General features: G+C 45.7%; 1 protein-coding gene across 5 annotated transcripts in view; it reads left to right on the top strand.

Annotated features, from left to right (window-relative positions):
• Window positions 1-8,706: 8,706 nt before the first annotated feature.
• The window catches only part of LOC114581611 (integrin alpha-X-like), a 29,686-nt gene continuing 21,318 nt past the window's right edge, over window positions 8,707-17,074 (top strand). Inside the window, exons 1-6 of one of the 5 annotated variants that reach the window (XM_028701951.2) lie at window positions 8,707-8,878; window positions 10,220-10,325; window positions 11,785-11,888; window positions 12,655-12,719; window positions 12,914-13,028; window positions 13,952-14,082. In XM_028701951.2, the coding sequence (XP_028557784.2) occupies window positions 8,842-8,878; window positions 10,220-10,325; window positions 11,785-11,888; window positions 12,655-12,719; window positions 12,914-13,028; window positions 13,952-14,082 (558 nt within the window). In that variant the 5' untranslated portion in view covers window positions 8,707-8,841. Of the gene's footprint in view, window positions 8,879-10,219; window positions 10,326-11,784; window positions 11,893-12,192; window positions 12,348-12,654; window positions 12,720-12,913; window positions 13,029-13,951; window positions 14,083-17,074 lie in introns of those variants that run through there. The other 4 variants (XM_028701953.2, XM_028701952.2, XM_077916982.1 and 1 more) reach the window with 4 other exon arrangements.

The following is a 17,074-nucleotide window of genomic DNA, read 5'->3' as shown; positions in this document are numbered from 1 at the left end:
GCCAGGCCACCAAAGTAATCCTGGTTCTCTTAGCACTCTCCTGTTCAAACCATCAAGTGCCACGAGGCTGAAAAAGACCCTAAGAGCACATCTAGCCCAGCCGCTAATCCCATTGCAATCACTTTATGGATATCCAGCCATGAAGTATGTTGCACATTAAGTTGGAAAAGGACACCAAATTGCCTCTTTAAAGTGTGGCACATTTAATGGATAGATCCTAGGGAGCAAATGTTTCTCTCCTTTTCTTTAAAAGACAAAGAAAAGGGGGCACAACAGTTAGATGTTCACGAGACAAGGAAGTGGGTTTTAAAGCAGCCAAACCACTGCGATGTGGCTTGTATCAGCCAGAATGTGCACTTATGGGCTGCAGCCACCTGACAACATTGTGAGCAAAGCCACAGCAGCGGGTCGTGTGAGAGAGATGGAAAAGAGCTGCAGTATTGAGCAATGCTTTGAGAAGCAAAAAATATTTTTATGTAGCTGATGGGAACTTTGCAGGGGTAACTATTTTATCATGCTCAGTCCTCCTCATTCTGTTGCTGCAAGGGTCTAATGCAGGCATCCTGCTTTCATTTCAAGGAAATTACATTTCCCCAGTATATTTTGCTGGGAGGACCATGTTCCTACAACCATAGGAGCTGACTACTAGGGGCCGCATCCCTTCAGCCCCCCAATAAAATATTTAATGGGGCTGCCCACCCCCAAGTTGGTGGCCATTGCCATTCAAATGGTTGTGTGTGCTGCGTCTTGTGATTGATTATGCAGAGCAGGGCTTCAAACCCCCCCTCAATATTTTATTCAAGTGCACAGGGGCCAACAAAGGCATTGTGACACAAAGGCAGGGCATTGCTACATAGGGTGCATGTGCAACGTCCCTACGTACGATGCATACGCCATACATAGCAATGCCGCACATGCGCTGCACATGGCGGTTTGCTTCAGCGCCATACGGACGGTGCCAGGACCCTCTGCTCACGGCTGCAGCCGCAAACGGAGGACCCTCCACATGCGACTGCGGCGGCGCAATGGCTGCTCGCGCTGCCACGGCGGGGCGAGCCCCTGTGTGGTGCCTTCTTGTCACCCCCCCCAGAGATGGCACTGGGGGCACACCTCCCCCCGCCGCCCCCATTGCGACGACACTGCAAGTGCAACTGCTTTGGTTAGTTACACCTACAGTGGTACCTCGGGTTAAGTACTTAATTCGTTCTGGAGGTCTGTTCTTAACCTGAAACTGTTCTTAACCTGAGGTACCACTTTAGCTAATGGGGCCTCCCGCTGCTGCCGCACGATTTCTGTTCTCATCCTGAGGTAAAGTTCTTAACCCGAGGTAATATTTCTGGGTTAGCGGAGTCTGTAACCTGAAGTGTATGTAACCTGAAGCGTATGTAACCCGAGCTACCACTGTATTGGCTTTTGCCTATGGTATTTTTAAAGGTGAATAAAAAATCAGGTGACTAGCAGTCAGAAAGCCTTCAGTATTTCCTGCCACCTGGTGAAATGTGTAGTTCTGTTTCTCAGCTGTGAGTTCCCCTTCTCTAGTGTTGGCGTGTGCATATTTCCCAGTGGTTTTTTTGGTCACATCAGGTGTGAACAGTCCATGTGAACAGCAAGGCCAACCAACCTTGTAAAGCTTGTAGTGCTAAAATTTATAAGATCACTGTTTCTGCAGCTTTACTTAACCTTCATTAGAGCTAAGGTGGTTGTGATCTGGAAAAGATAGAAAGTTTTGAATCAGCTGCTGTACCCTTGGCCCAGAAGCAGTATCTTGACTTGGGATGATTGATCTCTGGGTTTGTTTGATTATTATTATTTTTTGCAAGAATCAAGATTTAGGATTTTGCAAACCTTAGCAACAAATTGAGAAGAGGAACATAATCCTTCTGCTTTCTGTTCGTTCCTTTGAGACTTTTGTGGGGAACCAGAATAGAAAGGGCGGCTGGAATCCAAGGACTGATTTGGGCCACTTAGACATACAAAAGTATCTGCTGCATCATTTCCTTATGTATATTGTTCCTTTCTTTCAATGAGTAAAAGGCATCATATGAGGTTCTTCTCTGTTCCCCCAGTTTTATCTACACAACAACCCTATGAGGTGGGTGAGGCTGACAGGTAAAAGCACTTTCTTCAAAGTGGATGGCAAGGTAAAGTGAACTTTCGGGAACCAATAACAATAGAGCTTTTCATCTTCTTTCGTATAACACTTAGGTTGGAAATGTAGCAAACACACAAAAAACTCACTACTGAAAGCACTACTGAAATTCAGTAGTTTTCCCTGGCACATTGTTAATACAAACTACATTCCCCCCCCTTTTTTTACTGTAGTATTAATTTCACAAAATGCAAATGATATTGTGTGACTGCCATGATAATTTAGTAAGAATATTTTAAGGACGTATACAGTCAAACTGGCCTAAGCTTGGTGTGGAGTACACAGGTACTGATTGTTCTCTTTAGCAACTAGAGGAAAGTGGCAAGCCTATGTAGAGTGATCTAAGCATAATGTCACCCAATCTGAGGGAAGGGAGATAATAGCTGATCTGCCAGTGACTCTTATGAATGAGCACACATTAGGAAATATTCAGGGGGGTTGGGTGTAGTGATGGAGGGATCATGATGAGTGCCCCCACTTCATCACACAGCAGCTCCCATTTGAAAGAGAAACTGCTATAAAGAACAAGACTAAAAGTTAACATGAATAATGAAAACCTCAGAGGAGTTCCTGAAATATTTGCCCGATTTAATAAACTAATCACTTTGAAGGTAAACCCCACTAGAAACTGTGGTGGAATCTCCACACATATAAAAACCGTTTTGAAAATGCTTTTTTAAAAAGCGTTTTTAAAAATACATTGAATTTTCGATAAGGCTCACCATCGCCATCTAATTTCACATTGTACTGTATATTGCACTTAAAACACACTTAAAATGTGTGTGGGGTTTTTTTTGCAGCTGTATATAACAACAACAACAACAACAACAACAACAACAACAACAACAATTTATTTATACCCCGCCCATCTGGCTGGGCCTCCCCAGCCACTCTGGGCGGCTTCCATAGAAACCAAAAATACAGTAAAATATCACATGTTAAAAACTTCCCTGAACAGGGCTGCCGTATAGCTGAGTCCTGTGTGTGTGTGGTTCTTTCTTCACTATACAGCGGTACCTCAGGTTACATACGCTTCAGGTTACAGACTCCACTCACCCAGAAATAGTACCTCGGGTTAAGAACTTTGCTTCAGGATGAGAACAGAAATCATGCGGCGGTGGCACGGTGGCAGCAGGAGGCCCCATTAGCTAAAGTGGTACCTCAGGTTAAGAACAGTTTCAGGTTAAGAACGGACATCCAGAACGAATTAAGTTCTTAACCCGAGGTACCACTGTACATTCAAAGCAGCGTTATACTGCTTTAAACAGTCATGGCTTCCCCCAGAGAATAATGGGAAATGAAGTTTGTTAATGTTGCTGAGAGTTATAAGAAGACACATATCCCCTTCACAGAACTAAAGTTCCCAGGAATTGTACGGTTCTTTAAATGTATAGTGCATATGGGGCCTGTGTTTATGTTTATGTGTGCATGTGTATGTATGCTGCAATGTCTACTCAGAGCTAAGTCTCATTGAGTTCAATGGGGCTTACTTCCAGATAAGAGAGGTTAGGATTGCTGCTTTAGGATTAGCTGCAATCATTTCCATATTATGCCTGTAGGCTTTTATGTGTGTTTGTAGGATTTCAGTGTGTGTGTTTCTGGGGGCAGGGAATGGGTGTCTAGAGTCTCCGCTGATAGCCCCTCTCCATGTTCTTTGAAAAATTCAAAACCCATTTATTTATTTCATAAAAATTTACATACCACTTGATTGGGGGAAAAACAACCCCTCAAATCAGTTTATAAAAAGCTGAAATGATAAAATCAGCAAAATTTACAAAACTTTAAAACATACTGTTATGAGTTTGTGGGGGACCAGATCCCCTTAAATACTTGGGTCAAATAAAAGTTTGAATTAATTAATGTTTGGAAGGTTAAACTGAAATTTGACCTTAAGTAGCTGGCCTCAGCTTTCCCTGTCCAGGAAACCACCTGGGAGAGAGGAACCACCAAGGGGAACCAAGCTAATAATGGCCAAGTCATGAACCTAACAAAAGACAGAAAGAGAAGCCACCAGCAAGTCTAAGACCATGTAGTTAACACCATATATTTGGCATTTCTTTCCATGTTGCTGTTATCCCTATATGTTGGTGTCTGCAGTAGGTGGATACAGTGGAACTGAAAATGAATAAAAATATTAATGGGGGAAAATGAATGTTTTTAAATGTGGGCAGTTTAAGATAGATAGCAGACCTTTTAAAAAATAAATCGCTTATCAACTGCCCACCTCCTATGCTTTTCAGCAGCAGTCTGTGACCCACAGAAATTTACTAGGTGAACCTTTGCTGAAAAGGAGCTATCATGGTTATTTGCAACTCACACCGTCAGAAATGTTGTGTTGCCAAAACTTTAATTTTGCTTCCAGGAAATACTGGCGACAGTTCCACAGCCTTGATAAAAACCAGCAGGCTTCAACACTGGACAGCTTTATAGGAAACAATCAAAGGCATCATTCTTTGTGGACCATACTCTCAGAGAGGAAGGCTTAAGTGTGATTTAAAACAATATAGCAGGTCTGGGGAACCTTTGGTCCTCTAGCTCAGTGTTTCCCAACCAGTGTTCCGCGGCACACTAGTGTGCCGCGAGACGTTGCCTGGTGTGCCGTGGGAGGGAGGCGGGCGAGTCGGGCGGCGAGAGGCGGGGCAGCGGCGGCGAGGATCCGCGTCGAGCCGGGGGCGGCTCCGTGGTGGTGGTGCCGAGGTTTCTCTCTCCATTCTCCCCTCACACACACACACACAGGAAATAACACAGGATCAGCTGACAGGACCCGGCCAATGGGGCGGCGGCGGGGCAGCGCGCGCAAAAGGGAGGAGCGCGAGACAGCGGACGAGGAGGAGGCCGGCATGTCCGGGCAGCAGCAGCAACAACAGCAGCAGCAACTCCCGGCGACGGCTCCTCAAGCCCCGGGCAACCCTACTCCCTCACCGGCCTCGGCCGCCCTCCTGCTCCACCCGCCGCCGCCTCCCCCGCCGCCGCCGGCCACCTCGGCCCCGCCGCCGCCCCCTCCTCCGCCCGCTATCGCCGCCACCACCACAACAGCCGCCGCCGCCTCAGCTGGGCCCATGCCTGCCGGGAGCGGCGGCGGCAGCAGCAGCAGCAGCGCCCCGGCGCCCTTCCCTCCCGGCGTGGCGCTGCGCGCTGACGTCACGGGGCTGTAATGGTGGTGTGCCTCAAGATTTTTTTCATCAAACAAGTGTGCCTTTGCCCAAAAAAGGTTGGGAAACACTGCTCTAGCTGTTGCTGAACCACAACCACCATCAGCCCCAGGTTGCATGGCCAATAACCAGGGATGATGGGAGTTGCTGTTGAGCAACATCTGGAAGGCCATAGGTTTCCCTGACTTGCTACTTAGTGATGCAACTCAACTATGGTTTGTTTGATTGATGTGAACCATTATATGAAATGGCTGACCTGGGAAGAAATGTATGCAGGAAGTCACTTATATTGGTAGAAGCCAATGGAGAATAAAGCCAGGTTGCTGGGAGAGCACTTTGCCCTTCACAGAGGTACAATTCCCAGAGTTCCCTGGAAAGAGGGATTGACTGTTAAACCATTCTGGGAATTGCAGCTGTACAAGAGCAACAGAGGTCTGTGAGGTTCTGGTATATAATATTGTATGTAATAGTAGTGTAATTGAGGTAAATGTAAAGGGAAACCTGTTGGAAGAATTAAGGTGAAGTAAGGGGGGGGGGAGAGTGAGTTTGGAATGTTGGCGGTGCATGCTGATTGGATGGGAGTTTTGAAAAGGAATTTGAATGCTGGCAGTTGAGAGTCAGTTGAGAGTTCACTTAAGAGCAGAATGGGGGTGGGAGGAGAGTTGGCAGTGGGTGTGAAGCAGGGCTGGTTAGTTAGTAGAGGAACCAGACATGGCCCACCCCTGAGGTGGGGTGAAGCAATGCCAGAGGCGGCAGGGCAGGCTGTGTGGCATGGCGGCAGGGCAGGGCGGCACTTCCCATTTCGCCTCAAGTGGCAAAATGGGATGCGCCGGCCCTGACAGGAACAGTAATATAGAAGCCAGTGCTGCATACGAAACAAAGCAACGAAAAAGAGAAAGAGGAATTGAAACCATATGCTTATGTACACCAAATGATTATATAAGCATTGTTTATCATTTATGTTTAAGAAATTAATTGCATGACACTACCTACTTCTCATTTGGCTAGGCTAGAGGTGGAGTATTCAGATATATGTTATCCTTGGTGGCAGAAGGAATAAAGGGGGATTCGTGAACTACCCATCCAAAAGCCAGCTCATAGGTGTACATCTTATTAAGAGAGGGAAGGTGGTGCAGAGGGTTGCAGGGACTGCCAGAGCATCTCATCGCACAGATGGGGGCTGGTGGCACAACAGGGTCTTCTAGCTACTCTTAGCAACTTTAACAAACGACAGTTCCCCAGATTCTTTGGAGGAAGCTGTTAATGTAGAATGCTGCTTTACTACTTTAAATGTGTGAGGCAAATGTGGCCTAAGGACAGGTCAATGTTCCATTCTGGGTAGGGGGTCGTGGGCTGAGGAGTTCCAGCCCCAGTGGTGTGTGGGTGTGAAAATGAGTATACAAAATAATATCCTGGAAGTCCAATTTCAGTCTAGGAAGTAAGACTGGGCCAACTGGGAGTCAGGCTCCAGGAATGCAAAGTCAATAAGCAGAGAGGTCCAATGGAACAAGGTCAGGCTGAGCGCCAATGAGACTATTCAGTGAGTCAGAGTGCAGAGTTCACAGAAAATTCAGGGAAGGAATACATCAAATTTAGAGAAGGCAAAAGAAGCAAAGGAGGTAGCATCTTGGACAGCTCAGAATGTAAGTGAAGCCTATGTTTAAAAGAACCCAGCCAGTTTCAGGAGCTATTGACTCCAGTGGCATTGGGGGTGAAAGGGGTGCCAACTGGAGGGCCCAAGTAAGCCCCCCCAGTCAATTACATGATGCAGTGCATGTGACTATTTGAATGGCAATGCCCACCAACTCTTGGGGGGGCAGCCCTCTCAAGTATTTTATTGCGGGGGGAAGGGACCTTGTCTTCTAGAATTTGGCTCCCATGGCCGGGGAGGGGGTTCTGTACTTTTGCTGAGGGCTTTGAGTCAGTGAGACCTTAGCCACACCCACACCTTAAAACCTATTCAGTGCACAATTAAAGCAAATAGCTTTCCTCAAAGGCTCCTGGGAACTGTAGTTTACTCACCACAGAACTACAACTCCCACCACCTTTCACAAACAACAGTTCTCAGGGTTCTTTAGCAAAAAAAGCCAAGTGCTTTAAAAGTATGGCGTGGATGTGGCCCCCTGAGATGAAGATGCACTGACAACACAGATTCTACTAGTGCTGGAGATTCGAAGAAGGTTTTTGAAGGCAACTCCTCTTCCCAGTCACCTCTTGCACATGCACATACCTCCAACTTCTCCTCTTGACCTTTCTCTTACACAGCCACTTGTCCAGATGCTGGCTGCTTGCAGAGGCACACATCTCCAACTTCTCCTCTTGACCTTTTTCTTCATATGGAGTGAAGAAATCTATCAGTAGCAACTCTCACCTCTCACCTCAAGCCTGTAGTTCAGCCTTCTCTGAGGCACTTTTTTCCTCCTCAAGCTCTCCCATGTCTCCCCCGCTGGCTGGCTTCTGAACAATCAAAGGCTCTTTCTACTGCACTGCTGACTGCAATTCTTTACAAGTTCTCCAGCTGCCCATCTGCTCATGCAGTGTTCCCTGGAAAGAGGGGTTGATTGTTAAACCACTCTTTGGGGGGGGGGACAAGGGTCTCCTAACAATTCTCAGCACCCTTAAAAAGCTACTGTTCCCAGGATTCCTTGGGGAAAGATATAAAGTGTTTAAAGTGGTATGCTATCTAGGGCTCGCTGATCAGAAGGTTGGTGGTTTGAATCCCCACGCAGGATGAGCTCCCATTGCTCAGTCCCTGCACCTGCCAACCTAGCAGTTTGAAAGTACGCAGTGCAAGTAGATAAATAGGCACCGCTCTGGCGAAAAGGTAAATGGCGTTTCCGTGCGCTGCTCTGGTTCGCCAGAAGCGGATTAATCATGCTAGCTACATGACCCGGAAGCTGTACATCGGCACCCTCAGCCAGAAAAGCGAGATGAGCTCCACAACCCCAGAGTCATCCACGACTGGACCTAACGGTCAGGGGTCCCTTTACCTTTACCTTACTGCTTTAAATGTACAGTGCAAATGGGGCTTAGTATGTTTAAACTGAGATGGATGTCATTATATTTTTAATGTGAGCTTTTGATGTTTTCTTTTTTTCAATTTTGTTGTTAAACTTCTTGTATAAAACAAAACAACTAGTTGCATGTGTGAGAGAGAATTCAACAAGCAGGTCCAATTTTTCTCATCCCAGCGTAAGCTGCTGGTGGTTTTAAAAAGCCTCCTTTTATTAACACAGCAGTTCAGGGCCCTCTCTTCTTTGGCCTCTGATCTTGCTGGCTTTCCATTTCGCTCATTTTCCCACCCCCTTCCAGTAGCCACACTTTCTGACTCACACAATCTGTTCTAGTCCGCCCCCCTCCCCTTGAGGGCTGGGCTTTCTTCTCAGACTCTGTATCAGATAAAGTTACACTTCTGTACTTTATGTATTCAGCTGTTTAGCTGCCAGTTACCTTCAAAGCAGCTCCATTGCCTGCTGGGCACCCTGCTTTTCTACTCTTTTCTCCACTGGTCATTTCATCCCAGTTTAAATAATACTAGGCATGGATCTCCCAGCACTTCTTTTTTACCTGGGTACAGGTAAGTGATAACAGCAAGGGAGTCTGAGGGTGTGAACTGGGGTGGGTGGGTGCTCATCCAAATCTTTTAAAAAGCAACCTGCTCGGTCCAAATTGAGATAAGAAAAAACAAAGTGTATCTATTTCTTGTGAAACCTAGTTGCAAAACAACAGCCCTGTATGGTAGTCAAAGTTATTGTCTCTTTGCATTCTACGGAAGCAGCATTAAAAAAAAGAAGCAGCTTCCTGCTACTTCTTTTCACCTGCTTGAAACGGCTTCATTGTTTGAAATAAATTTGCTCTAGCCTCACTTGCTCCACAAACACACAATTCACGCAATGACCGTGCTGCAGAGTAGGGGCAACTCTGACCTTAACTCTGTCCTTTGTATGTTCTCTCCATCCAAGAGAGAAGCTATGTAGAATCAAATGAATAGAATGTGAGAAAAACTGGGCAATTTTGATGAGAACTGGAAAGTTTTTTTAAACAAAAAACAAAAATTGGCCCTGTTTGTAGCAACTTTTTGAGATTCCTGTAGGAATGTAAATTTGAATTACTGTAAATAATTTCCTTCAGCATGCATTCCCCAGACCAATTGCTTTCAGCTCCATGAGGACTTGCCTTTGCCTTTAGTATTTCATTACATGCTCCAGGGATAGCCAATTTGGTGCCCTCCGTATGTTGTTGGGCTCCAACTCCCATCAGTCCCAGGTAGCATCATCCCATGGATGATGGGAGTTGTTGTCCAGCAAAATCTGGAGGGCCAACCATGCTGTTAACTGCCCTGCCTTAACACATTGTCTTCAGACTAGATTGAAGTCTGGATCTGAGCCTTGACTCAATTCCAATGCTGAGCAACAATAGTAATTGTTCTGGGTTAATTAACCTGGAGGGGTTGCTTCAGTTGCCTCAGACTTTTCCATAAGGACTTTATTATTTGTCTCATGACTGTTGCACCACAGCATACTATAACCAACTATTGGTATTCCTTGGATACAGATTTGAGGCTTGGCTGGAAAAACTTTGGGACTTGATTTTCATGGGCAAATTGACAAATGTTCGTTTGTTACAGATGCCTTTTATCCAACTTGATTTATCTTTATTTCTTACGTATTTCAAAATAAGCATGAATAGAGGCCATGGAGATCTATAGAAATAAAGCTTCAACTAGTATGTGTAATGATGACCTATCTAAACACCTTACAGTAGTAACTTTGATGTACTCTCTTGTCGGGTATGGGTCCCCACTTTTCTTGTTGTATCTGGAAAAGACAAAATATTTTTTTAAATCAACCTGGAATGGGTTGTGTGTGTGTGTGTGTGTGTGTAAGTGGTGTACTGAGAGTCCCTTTAACTCTTGCAGTGCTGGTGTCGCGGTGTTGTGGATTTAGCTTGGATGTGGCTACACCAACCATCTTTCAGATAAGAACTCAGAGCTTTGGGAGCAGCGTGGCACAGACCAGGAATGAGTAAGAGGAAGCTGATTTGGTGTCAGGGACAGGGGAGGAGGGCTTGGAAGGAAGATGGGAAGGAAATGGCACTGGGGAACAAAAACAGCAAGGCCCTTAATTGGCAACACTTTTTGTATGCATTGTGATATTTTCAGTGGCCTGACCTGACCCCTAACTTCCTAGGCTTTCCTTCCTTACTTGCAACCTATATTTCTTCAGCTCCACCACCCACAGTTGCTTCACGTTTTTCCTTTTCTCCTGAATGACTGTTAAGATTCTTTCGTGCTATTCTGTCTATAGGGATGGATGAATCTGTTCATTTCAATTTCTGTTTCTCATTTCTCGAATCTTAAATTCTGTAGCAGTCTACATATCTATCTGTCTATCTATCTATCTATCTATCTATCTATCTATCTATCTATCTATCATCTATCTATCTATCTATCTATCTATCTATCTATCTGTCTGTCTGTCTATCTATCTTCAACACTTTGACGCAAAGTTCTAATAATCACATTTTCCCATGCAGCTTTGACTAATACTAGGAAACATGTAGTGCATTTGAACTGCATTTTCATGAAAGTGTGGCTTTTTATGCACACTTCCCCCTTTTATATGCATTACTGTGCATGTTGGGATAGATTCAACTAAATAGTTGCACTGGTGGGAGTCAGTGCAACAAGTCCTGATAGTGTGATGGTTCTTTCCCCTCTCTTCCTCCATACACCCCCCCCCCCCACACACATTGGCTCAGAGATGGGGTTGGAAAACCCCCAGAACAGTGTGTGGAGTGAGGAGAGGGGAGATTGTTCCATCAGGCAAGCAAAAATGCTCGCATTGATGGAGCACTAAGGAAATTAGTGCTACTTTGAATTCGACCCATTACTTTAATGGAGGACTGCATTGTGAAATTTTGAGACATGTGAATTGTGAAGGATAGCTGTATTTCAGTCCATGTATTGGTTCAAGAAATGTGAATTAGGTCATTTCTTATTAAAATGCAAATTAAATGTAATTTCTCTCCCACCCCTACCTGTATGCATGGAATCCCCCCCCCGCCCATATTTCCCTCTCCCTCCCAAGCCCACCTTGTCTGAGCAGCTTTTGGCCTGATGCCTTAGTGCTGTTTCTCAGCTGAAGCAAAGCTGAAGTAACTGGTTTGGCTCAAGTTCATTCTTTGTTTTCTTGGCTGGCCACTCCCTTCTCTCCCTTCTCTCTTTGTTGTCTCGTGAGCTCCTTTTGGCAGAGCACTGTCTTTTCTTTCTTTGCTTAGGCAGGACTGGGGAGCCCGTGGCCTTCCAGATGCTGCTGAACTACAACTCTCAACAAGCTCCAGCAAACATGACCAATGGTCAGTGGTGATGGGAGTTGCGGAAACATCTGAAGGGCCAAAGGTTCCCCACACCTGGCTCAGGTTACATCATAAAGTGTCACTGTATAGATACTAATCACCTGCCTATTGCCCCCCTCACCTCAGGGTGCTTGTCGGTGCCCCACTTCAGCATGGACAAGTGAACGAAATTGGTAAACTTTACCGGTGCGTCTACAGCTCAAGTGCCTGTACGGAGATTAGCATCCAACGTAGGTAACTTCTAAGTTTCAAATGAAGCTGGTCCTATCTGGGAAAAGCCAAATGGTGGTCCAGGTTCTCTCAGAGAGAGGGGAGAGGGAGGTATGGGGTCAGGGTAGCCTGGGCTTGTGGTCGCTGTTGCAGGAGTGAGTAAGGTTTTTTTCCACAGAATTTGGGACTGGATTGTGTGAGAGAGGTAGGATGTCTGAGTTTCAGTTCAAGAGAAGTGAGATCTTGTGGGAAGCGACAAAGAGGAGGAAGTGAGACTAGTTTCTAAACTGTAAGGCTATAGTAGCCTGAGGTCAGAGCGAGACTCTCAGACATTTTCCTACAGATCTGAGATTGCTATAAAGCTGCCTTTGCCAACCTGATGACCACCAGATGCTGTTGGACTCCAGTGCCCATCAGTCCCAATCAGAATGGTCAGTGGCCAGGGATGACAGGACTTGCTGCCCAACAGCATCCGGAAGGTACCAGGTTGTCTCCCCCTGTTTATCTCTGTTTCCATTTCCCCATGCCCTCTGTTGTTTCCCTGCACCTGTTTTTAGACTGTAAGCCCCTTAGGGCAAGGACCTATCAATGTACCTCAGTACTGTCTGGTAGCTGCTGTACAGGGTTTCAGAGAAGGTTCTTTCCTAGCCCTACCTGGAGATGCTGGGGATTGTACCTGATACCTTCTGAGTGCAAAGCAAATGCTCTGCCACTGAGTTAATATAGTTGTTCTTCTCCCTTCTTAATGATTAATAATCTCAGCATGATTACTATTATTTCTTTCAGGGCCTATAGATGCTGTCAATATGTCCCTTGGTCTGTCCATGGTTGCCAGGGATTCTCAAATCTTGGTAAATTCTTCTCTCTCTCTCTCTCTCTCTCTCTCTCTCTCTCTCTCTCTTTTGGCACTCTGGTGGGAAATCGGCATTGTTGGAGGGAAATAATTGAGTTTGAATGGGCCCAGATTAAAATCCTCTCCTAGTCAAATAGCATACTCAGCAAATTTGAACATATCATGAAAACTCCCTCTTTGTTCACTTGGAAGGTGTGCGGCCCCACAGTACACAGGGCCTGTGGAACAAACATGTATCTGAACGGCTACTGTTTCCTTCTGGATCAAAAGCTCCAAAAGTTCCAGCAATTTCCAGAGATCTTACCAGGTGAGACCTTGGGATGAGTGAATCTGTCAATTGCTCTTGGACTCTCAATTTGCAAATTTCAAGTTGAGTTCTCCTTATTTCCATAGTGCTCTCTCTCTCTCTCTCTCTGTGTGTGTGTGTGTGTGTGTTTGCATGTTTCAAAGTCCTAATTTCAGCATTTTAGCGTGGATTTCTCCTAATATACAGTGGTACCTCGGGTTAAGTACTTAATTCATTCTGGAGGTCCGTTCTTAACCTGAAACTGTTCTTAAACTGAAGCACCACTTTAGCTAATGGGGCCTCCTGCTGCCGCCGCACCGCCAGAGCCCGATTTCTGTTCTTATCCTGAAGCAAAGTTCTTAACCTGAAGCACTATTTCTAGGTTAGTGGAGTGTGTAATCTGAAGTGTATGTAACCTGAAGCGTATGTAACCCGAGGTACCACTGTACACATTTTTGCAAGCAATTTTACCTATTTAATGCATTTTACATGTTGTTTTCATTCATATATGTATTTTTATGCACACTTTCCCCTAATATACACATTTATGCACACATTGCTTGGTTGGAGAACTGCACTGCAAAATTTGGAGAAGTGCAAGTTTAGAAGGATGGCATGTTTTGGTTTGCAATTGTTTCAGGAAGTGAAAATTAAGTTGGTTTGCTTAATAGTGATCACTCCTAGGAAACTGTGCATAGGATTGAAGTTGTGCTGATCCTAATTAATTGGGTATTAAGCTATGTATTGTTGAACTTTGGTGTGTGCATGTGTGTGTGTAAGAATGGATCAACTCAGCTGCCTGCATTTTTGGACTCTCCTTTGGGGAGTTCATAAACTCTCTTTGGTGGTGTGGCTGCGGGGGGCTGTCATGATGAGCTTTCAGAATTTACCACCACACCACTGGATATAAGGTAGATTGAAATGTTCCTTTATGTATCCCCCAGAATGCACTACCCACCCAACAGATATTGTGTTCTTGATTGATGGCTCAGGCAGCGTCAGTAACCAGGACTTCGAAAGAATGAAGTGGTTTGTCTCTGAGGTCATCAAGAGGTTGTCTGGCAGGAACACGCGGGTAATGGACACGAGGGGGGTGCTGGAGGGCACCATCATGCAATCTTATTGTGTTTTGGGAGGTCAGTCCTTTCCAGGGGGGAGGAAGACCAGCACTGGCCCCATGTAGGCACCTTTCTGTTAGCTGTGGGTATTGGCAACACTTCAGTTCCTTATATAAAACCTACATTCCTGGCTCCACCAACTAGTAGGAGGGCTTTTGCAAGTGTACTAAATGCATTATTTTAAGCATGAGAGTTTTTTTGTGAGTGCAAAGCACTCACCCACAGATAACGCTGCCTGCTGCATCTTTGAATAAATCTTCATTTCAGTCTTGCCTCCTTCCAAAGGTTTTTCCGTTGCACCATTGACATCCACCAGTCAGTCCCAGTGCAGAGGCACCACAAATCTCTCTCCTTGGAGAAGGCTGTCTCTTGCATATCTGCATGAGTTGCTAGTTTGAGTTGGTGGTTTTTAGGTGGGTTGAGGAGTTGTAGCCAGAATAGTGACATGTAGAAACATATTGGCAGTGGGCTCTTTTGAGAGCAGACAGTTTGTTTCCTTACTCTAAATGTAATCCTTTTGGGGTGTTAGAGTGAAACTGTGTCTCCAATTTTATACAGAAAACAAACTAGGTTTGGGACGTGCCTGCTGTGTGCAGACACATAACTTAAAAAGTGGTTTAGAGAATTCAGAATGTGCTTTGAACTCTGGGTGAGATCCAGTTAGTCATGCTCAGAGTAGACTCGTTAAAATCAAAGGATCTACCGGTAAGTAGCATGCATGGCGTTGCATTGCATTCTCTTTTTAATGTTCATGTGGCTGTCATATGTTATCAGTGAATTGAAAGCTGATACATGCTAGAGCTGCATGCCAGATGATCTGTCACTGCCACATCTTTACCCCCACAATTCTCATGTTTGGGTTTCTTCCATCTTGATAGATTGAATGGGGCCAGCATACAGAATTACTGGCTTCCTGATGTGACATTGAAATGTGTCTGCAGTGGCAAAACATCCCAGAGTTTCCTTGGCAAAGTTCATGTACATTCAAGTTAGGGTTCTTCCAGATAGGGACATAATATTGCAAACAGATTGTTAATATATTGCAGATGGATTGATAGCAACAAGTTTGTTTTTAATTTAATTTATTTTCTATGGAAAGAGTAAATCCTGATTAAATGGCGGTGGGGATATGGACTTCATGTTGCACAGATATTGTGAAAAACTTGCATGCATGAAGAACACCCTCTGTGATACAGCAGAAGCCACAGGTGGGATTTTTCCTAAGCCTAGCTCACTCTGTATGTTATTGGACAAAACTGCAAGGAGCCTTTAAAGCCATAGTGAGAAAATCCATGATTGCAACTTTCATCATCCCATGCTAGCTAGGACTGATGGCCATGTGAGTCCAACAATACCTACTTTAAAATTAAACTCCGTCCCTGCAAACAGAAAGCCAGCATAGCATTCAAAGGGCTAGGCTAGAATCTTTCTTCCAGCTGTGCTCATATTTTGTTTGCTGGGTGCTCTGTGTTTGTGTTCACAATCAAAAGTGGAATCCCCAAATTTGTAGCCTGAAAGTGGTACAATCCATTTTGCCACCTCATTCCACTTCCAAGTATAGAACCAGCTCAACATTACCTGTTTCTTTGTGCAATGCAGCGGCGGAGGAAGCCGTTCGGGCGCCTGGGGCGGCGCGCCCAGGGGCAGGGTGAGCCGCCCATAGGGGCAGGGCGCCCCGTGGGGCCTCCAGAGTCTGCCTGCCTCCTCCTACTCAGCTGCCCACAGCTGGGGGGGGGGAGGCAGTGGGCGGACTGTTTGGACAGTGCAGAGCCTGCATGCACCCAAGCCACCACGTCTCTCCCAGGAGAGATGCATGGTTTGGGCGCACTGCAGGCCCCGCAGTGAGTGCCACCCAGCATTTTGTCACCCCCCTCAATGGTGGCACCTAGGGCAGCCTGCACCCATCTCACCCCCCTTCCTCCACCCCTGGTGCAATGCCATCACAGAGAATCACTTTTTGGGTAGGCTACAATGTCAGTTAGCAGGACACTCTGTTAACCAGCCCTCTGTCACTTGTGAATGCAAGAGGGAAAGGGGTGTTTTTGCTGTTGATGAAAGTAACTGGTTTCCCGCCCAGCTGTGAACCCTGTGCAGGAAACTGCGCTAATACCACATGTTAATTGTAAAGTTTGACAATCCTGCAAGTGTTGCGTGTGGCGCATGCAAGGCCCTCTGTCAGTGGTGGGGCAGCAGGCTTTGCATGCAGAAATTTCCAGCTTCTATTCTCTGGTTAAAAGGACTGGTTATGAGATCATGTGACAGAGCGCTGCCTGAGGACCTGGAGGTGTGGGGCCTTTAGTCCTCCAGATGTTGCTGAACTATAACTCCCACCATCCCTAGGCATTGGCTATGCTTGCTGGTGCTGTTCAGAGTTGTAGTTTAGCAACATCTGAAGTGCCAAAGGTTTCCCACAACTCCCCTGAAGAGTCAACATCAGAGCTCATCCACACTTACCTTTGCTCTGTGCTTTCTAGGCACAGGTCCAGGCTTTCCAGATCTGTGTCCAAGCACTTTTTTATGTGTCTCTGCACCTTCCCTGGGGAAACCCATGTTTTACTGCTGAATCAGAGCAAATGTTTAAAAGCCAAACACTTCCTTAGGTTCAGTGGCAAACAGCAGGTTTTCTGGTGGGAAACTGGTGGGACAAAACAAAAAAACCCACTCATACCTGTGCCTACAAATCACGGACCTGTGCCTAGAACCTGTGGCACAAATGGAAGTGTGGACAAGACCTTAACCTATCACACTCCGAGGGGCTTGGCCTGCTACTTCAGCCAGCTCCCAGGTTTCACTCACTAAGGGTCTCTTACAGTGCAATCTACTATGTTCTAATCAGAAGTAATTGTCTTGTTGAGTTCAGCGGGGCTTCTTCCCAGGTAAGAGGGTATAGGATTGCTTCTTGGACCTCTGGAGACCAGGTAGCCCTATTCATTAACTCCCTTTTTTGTC

The sequence above is a fragment of the Podarcis muralis genome, chromosome 13, assembly GCF_964188315.1.
Source record: "Podarcis muralis chromosome 13, rPodMur119.hap1.1, whole genome shotgun sequence".
NCBI lineage: Eukaryota > Metazoa > Chordata > Lepidosauria > Squamata > Lacertidae > Podarcis > Podarcis muralis.
Note: the sequence above shows the minus strand (reverse complement) of the source record. Positions and strands in the feature narration are given on the sequence as shown.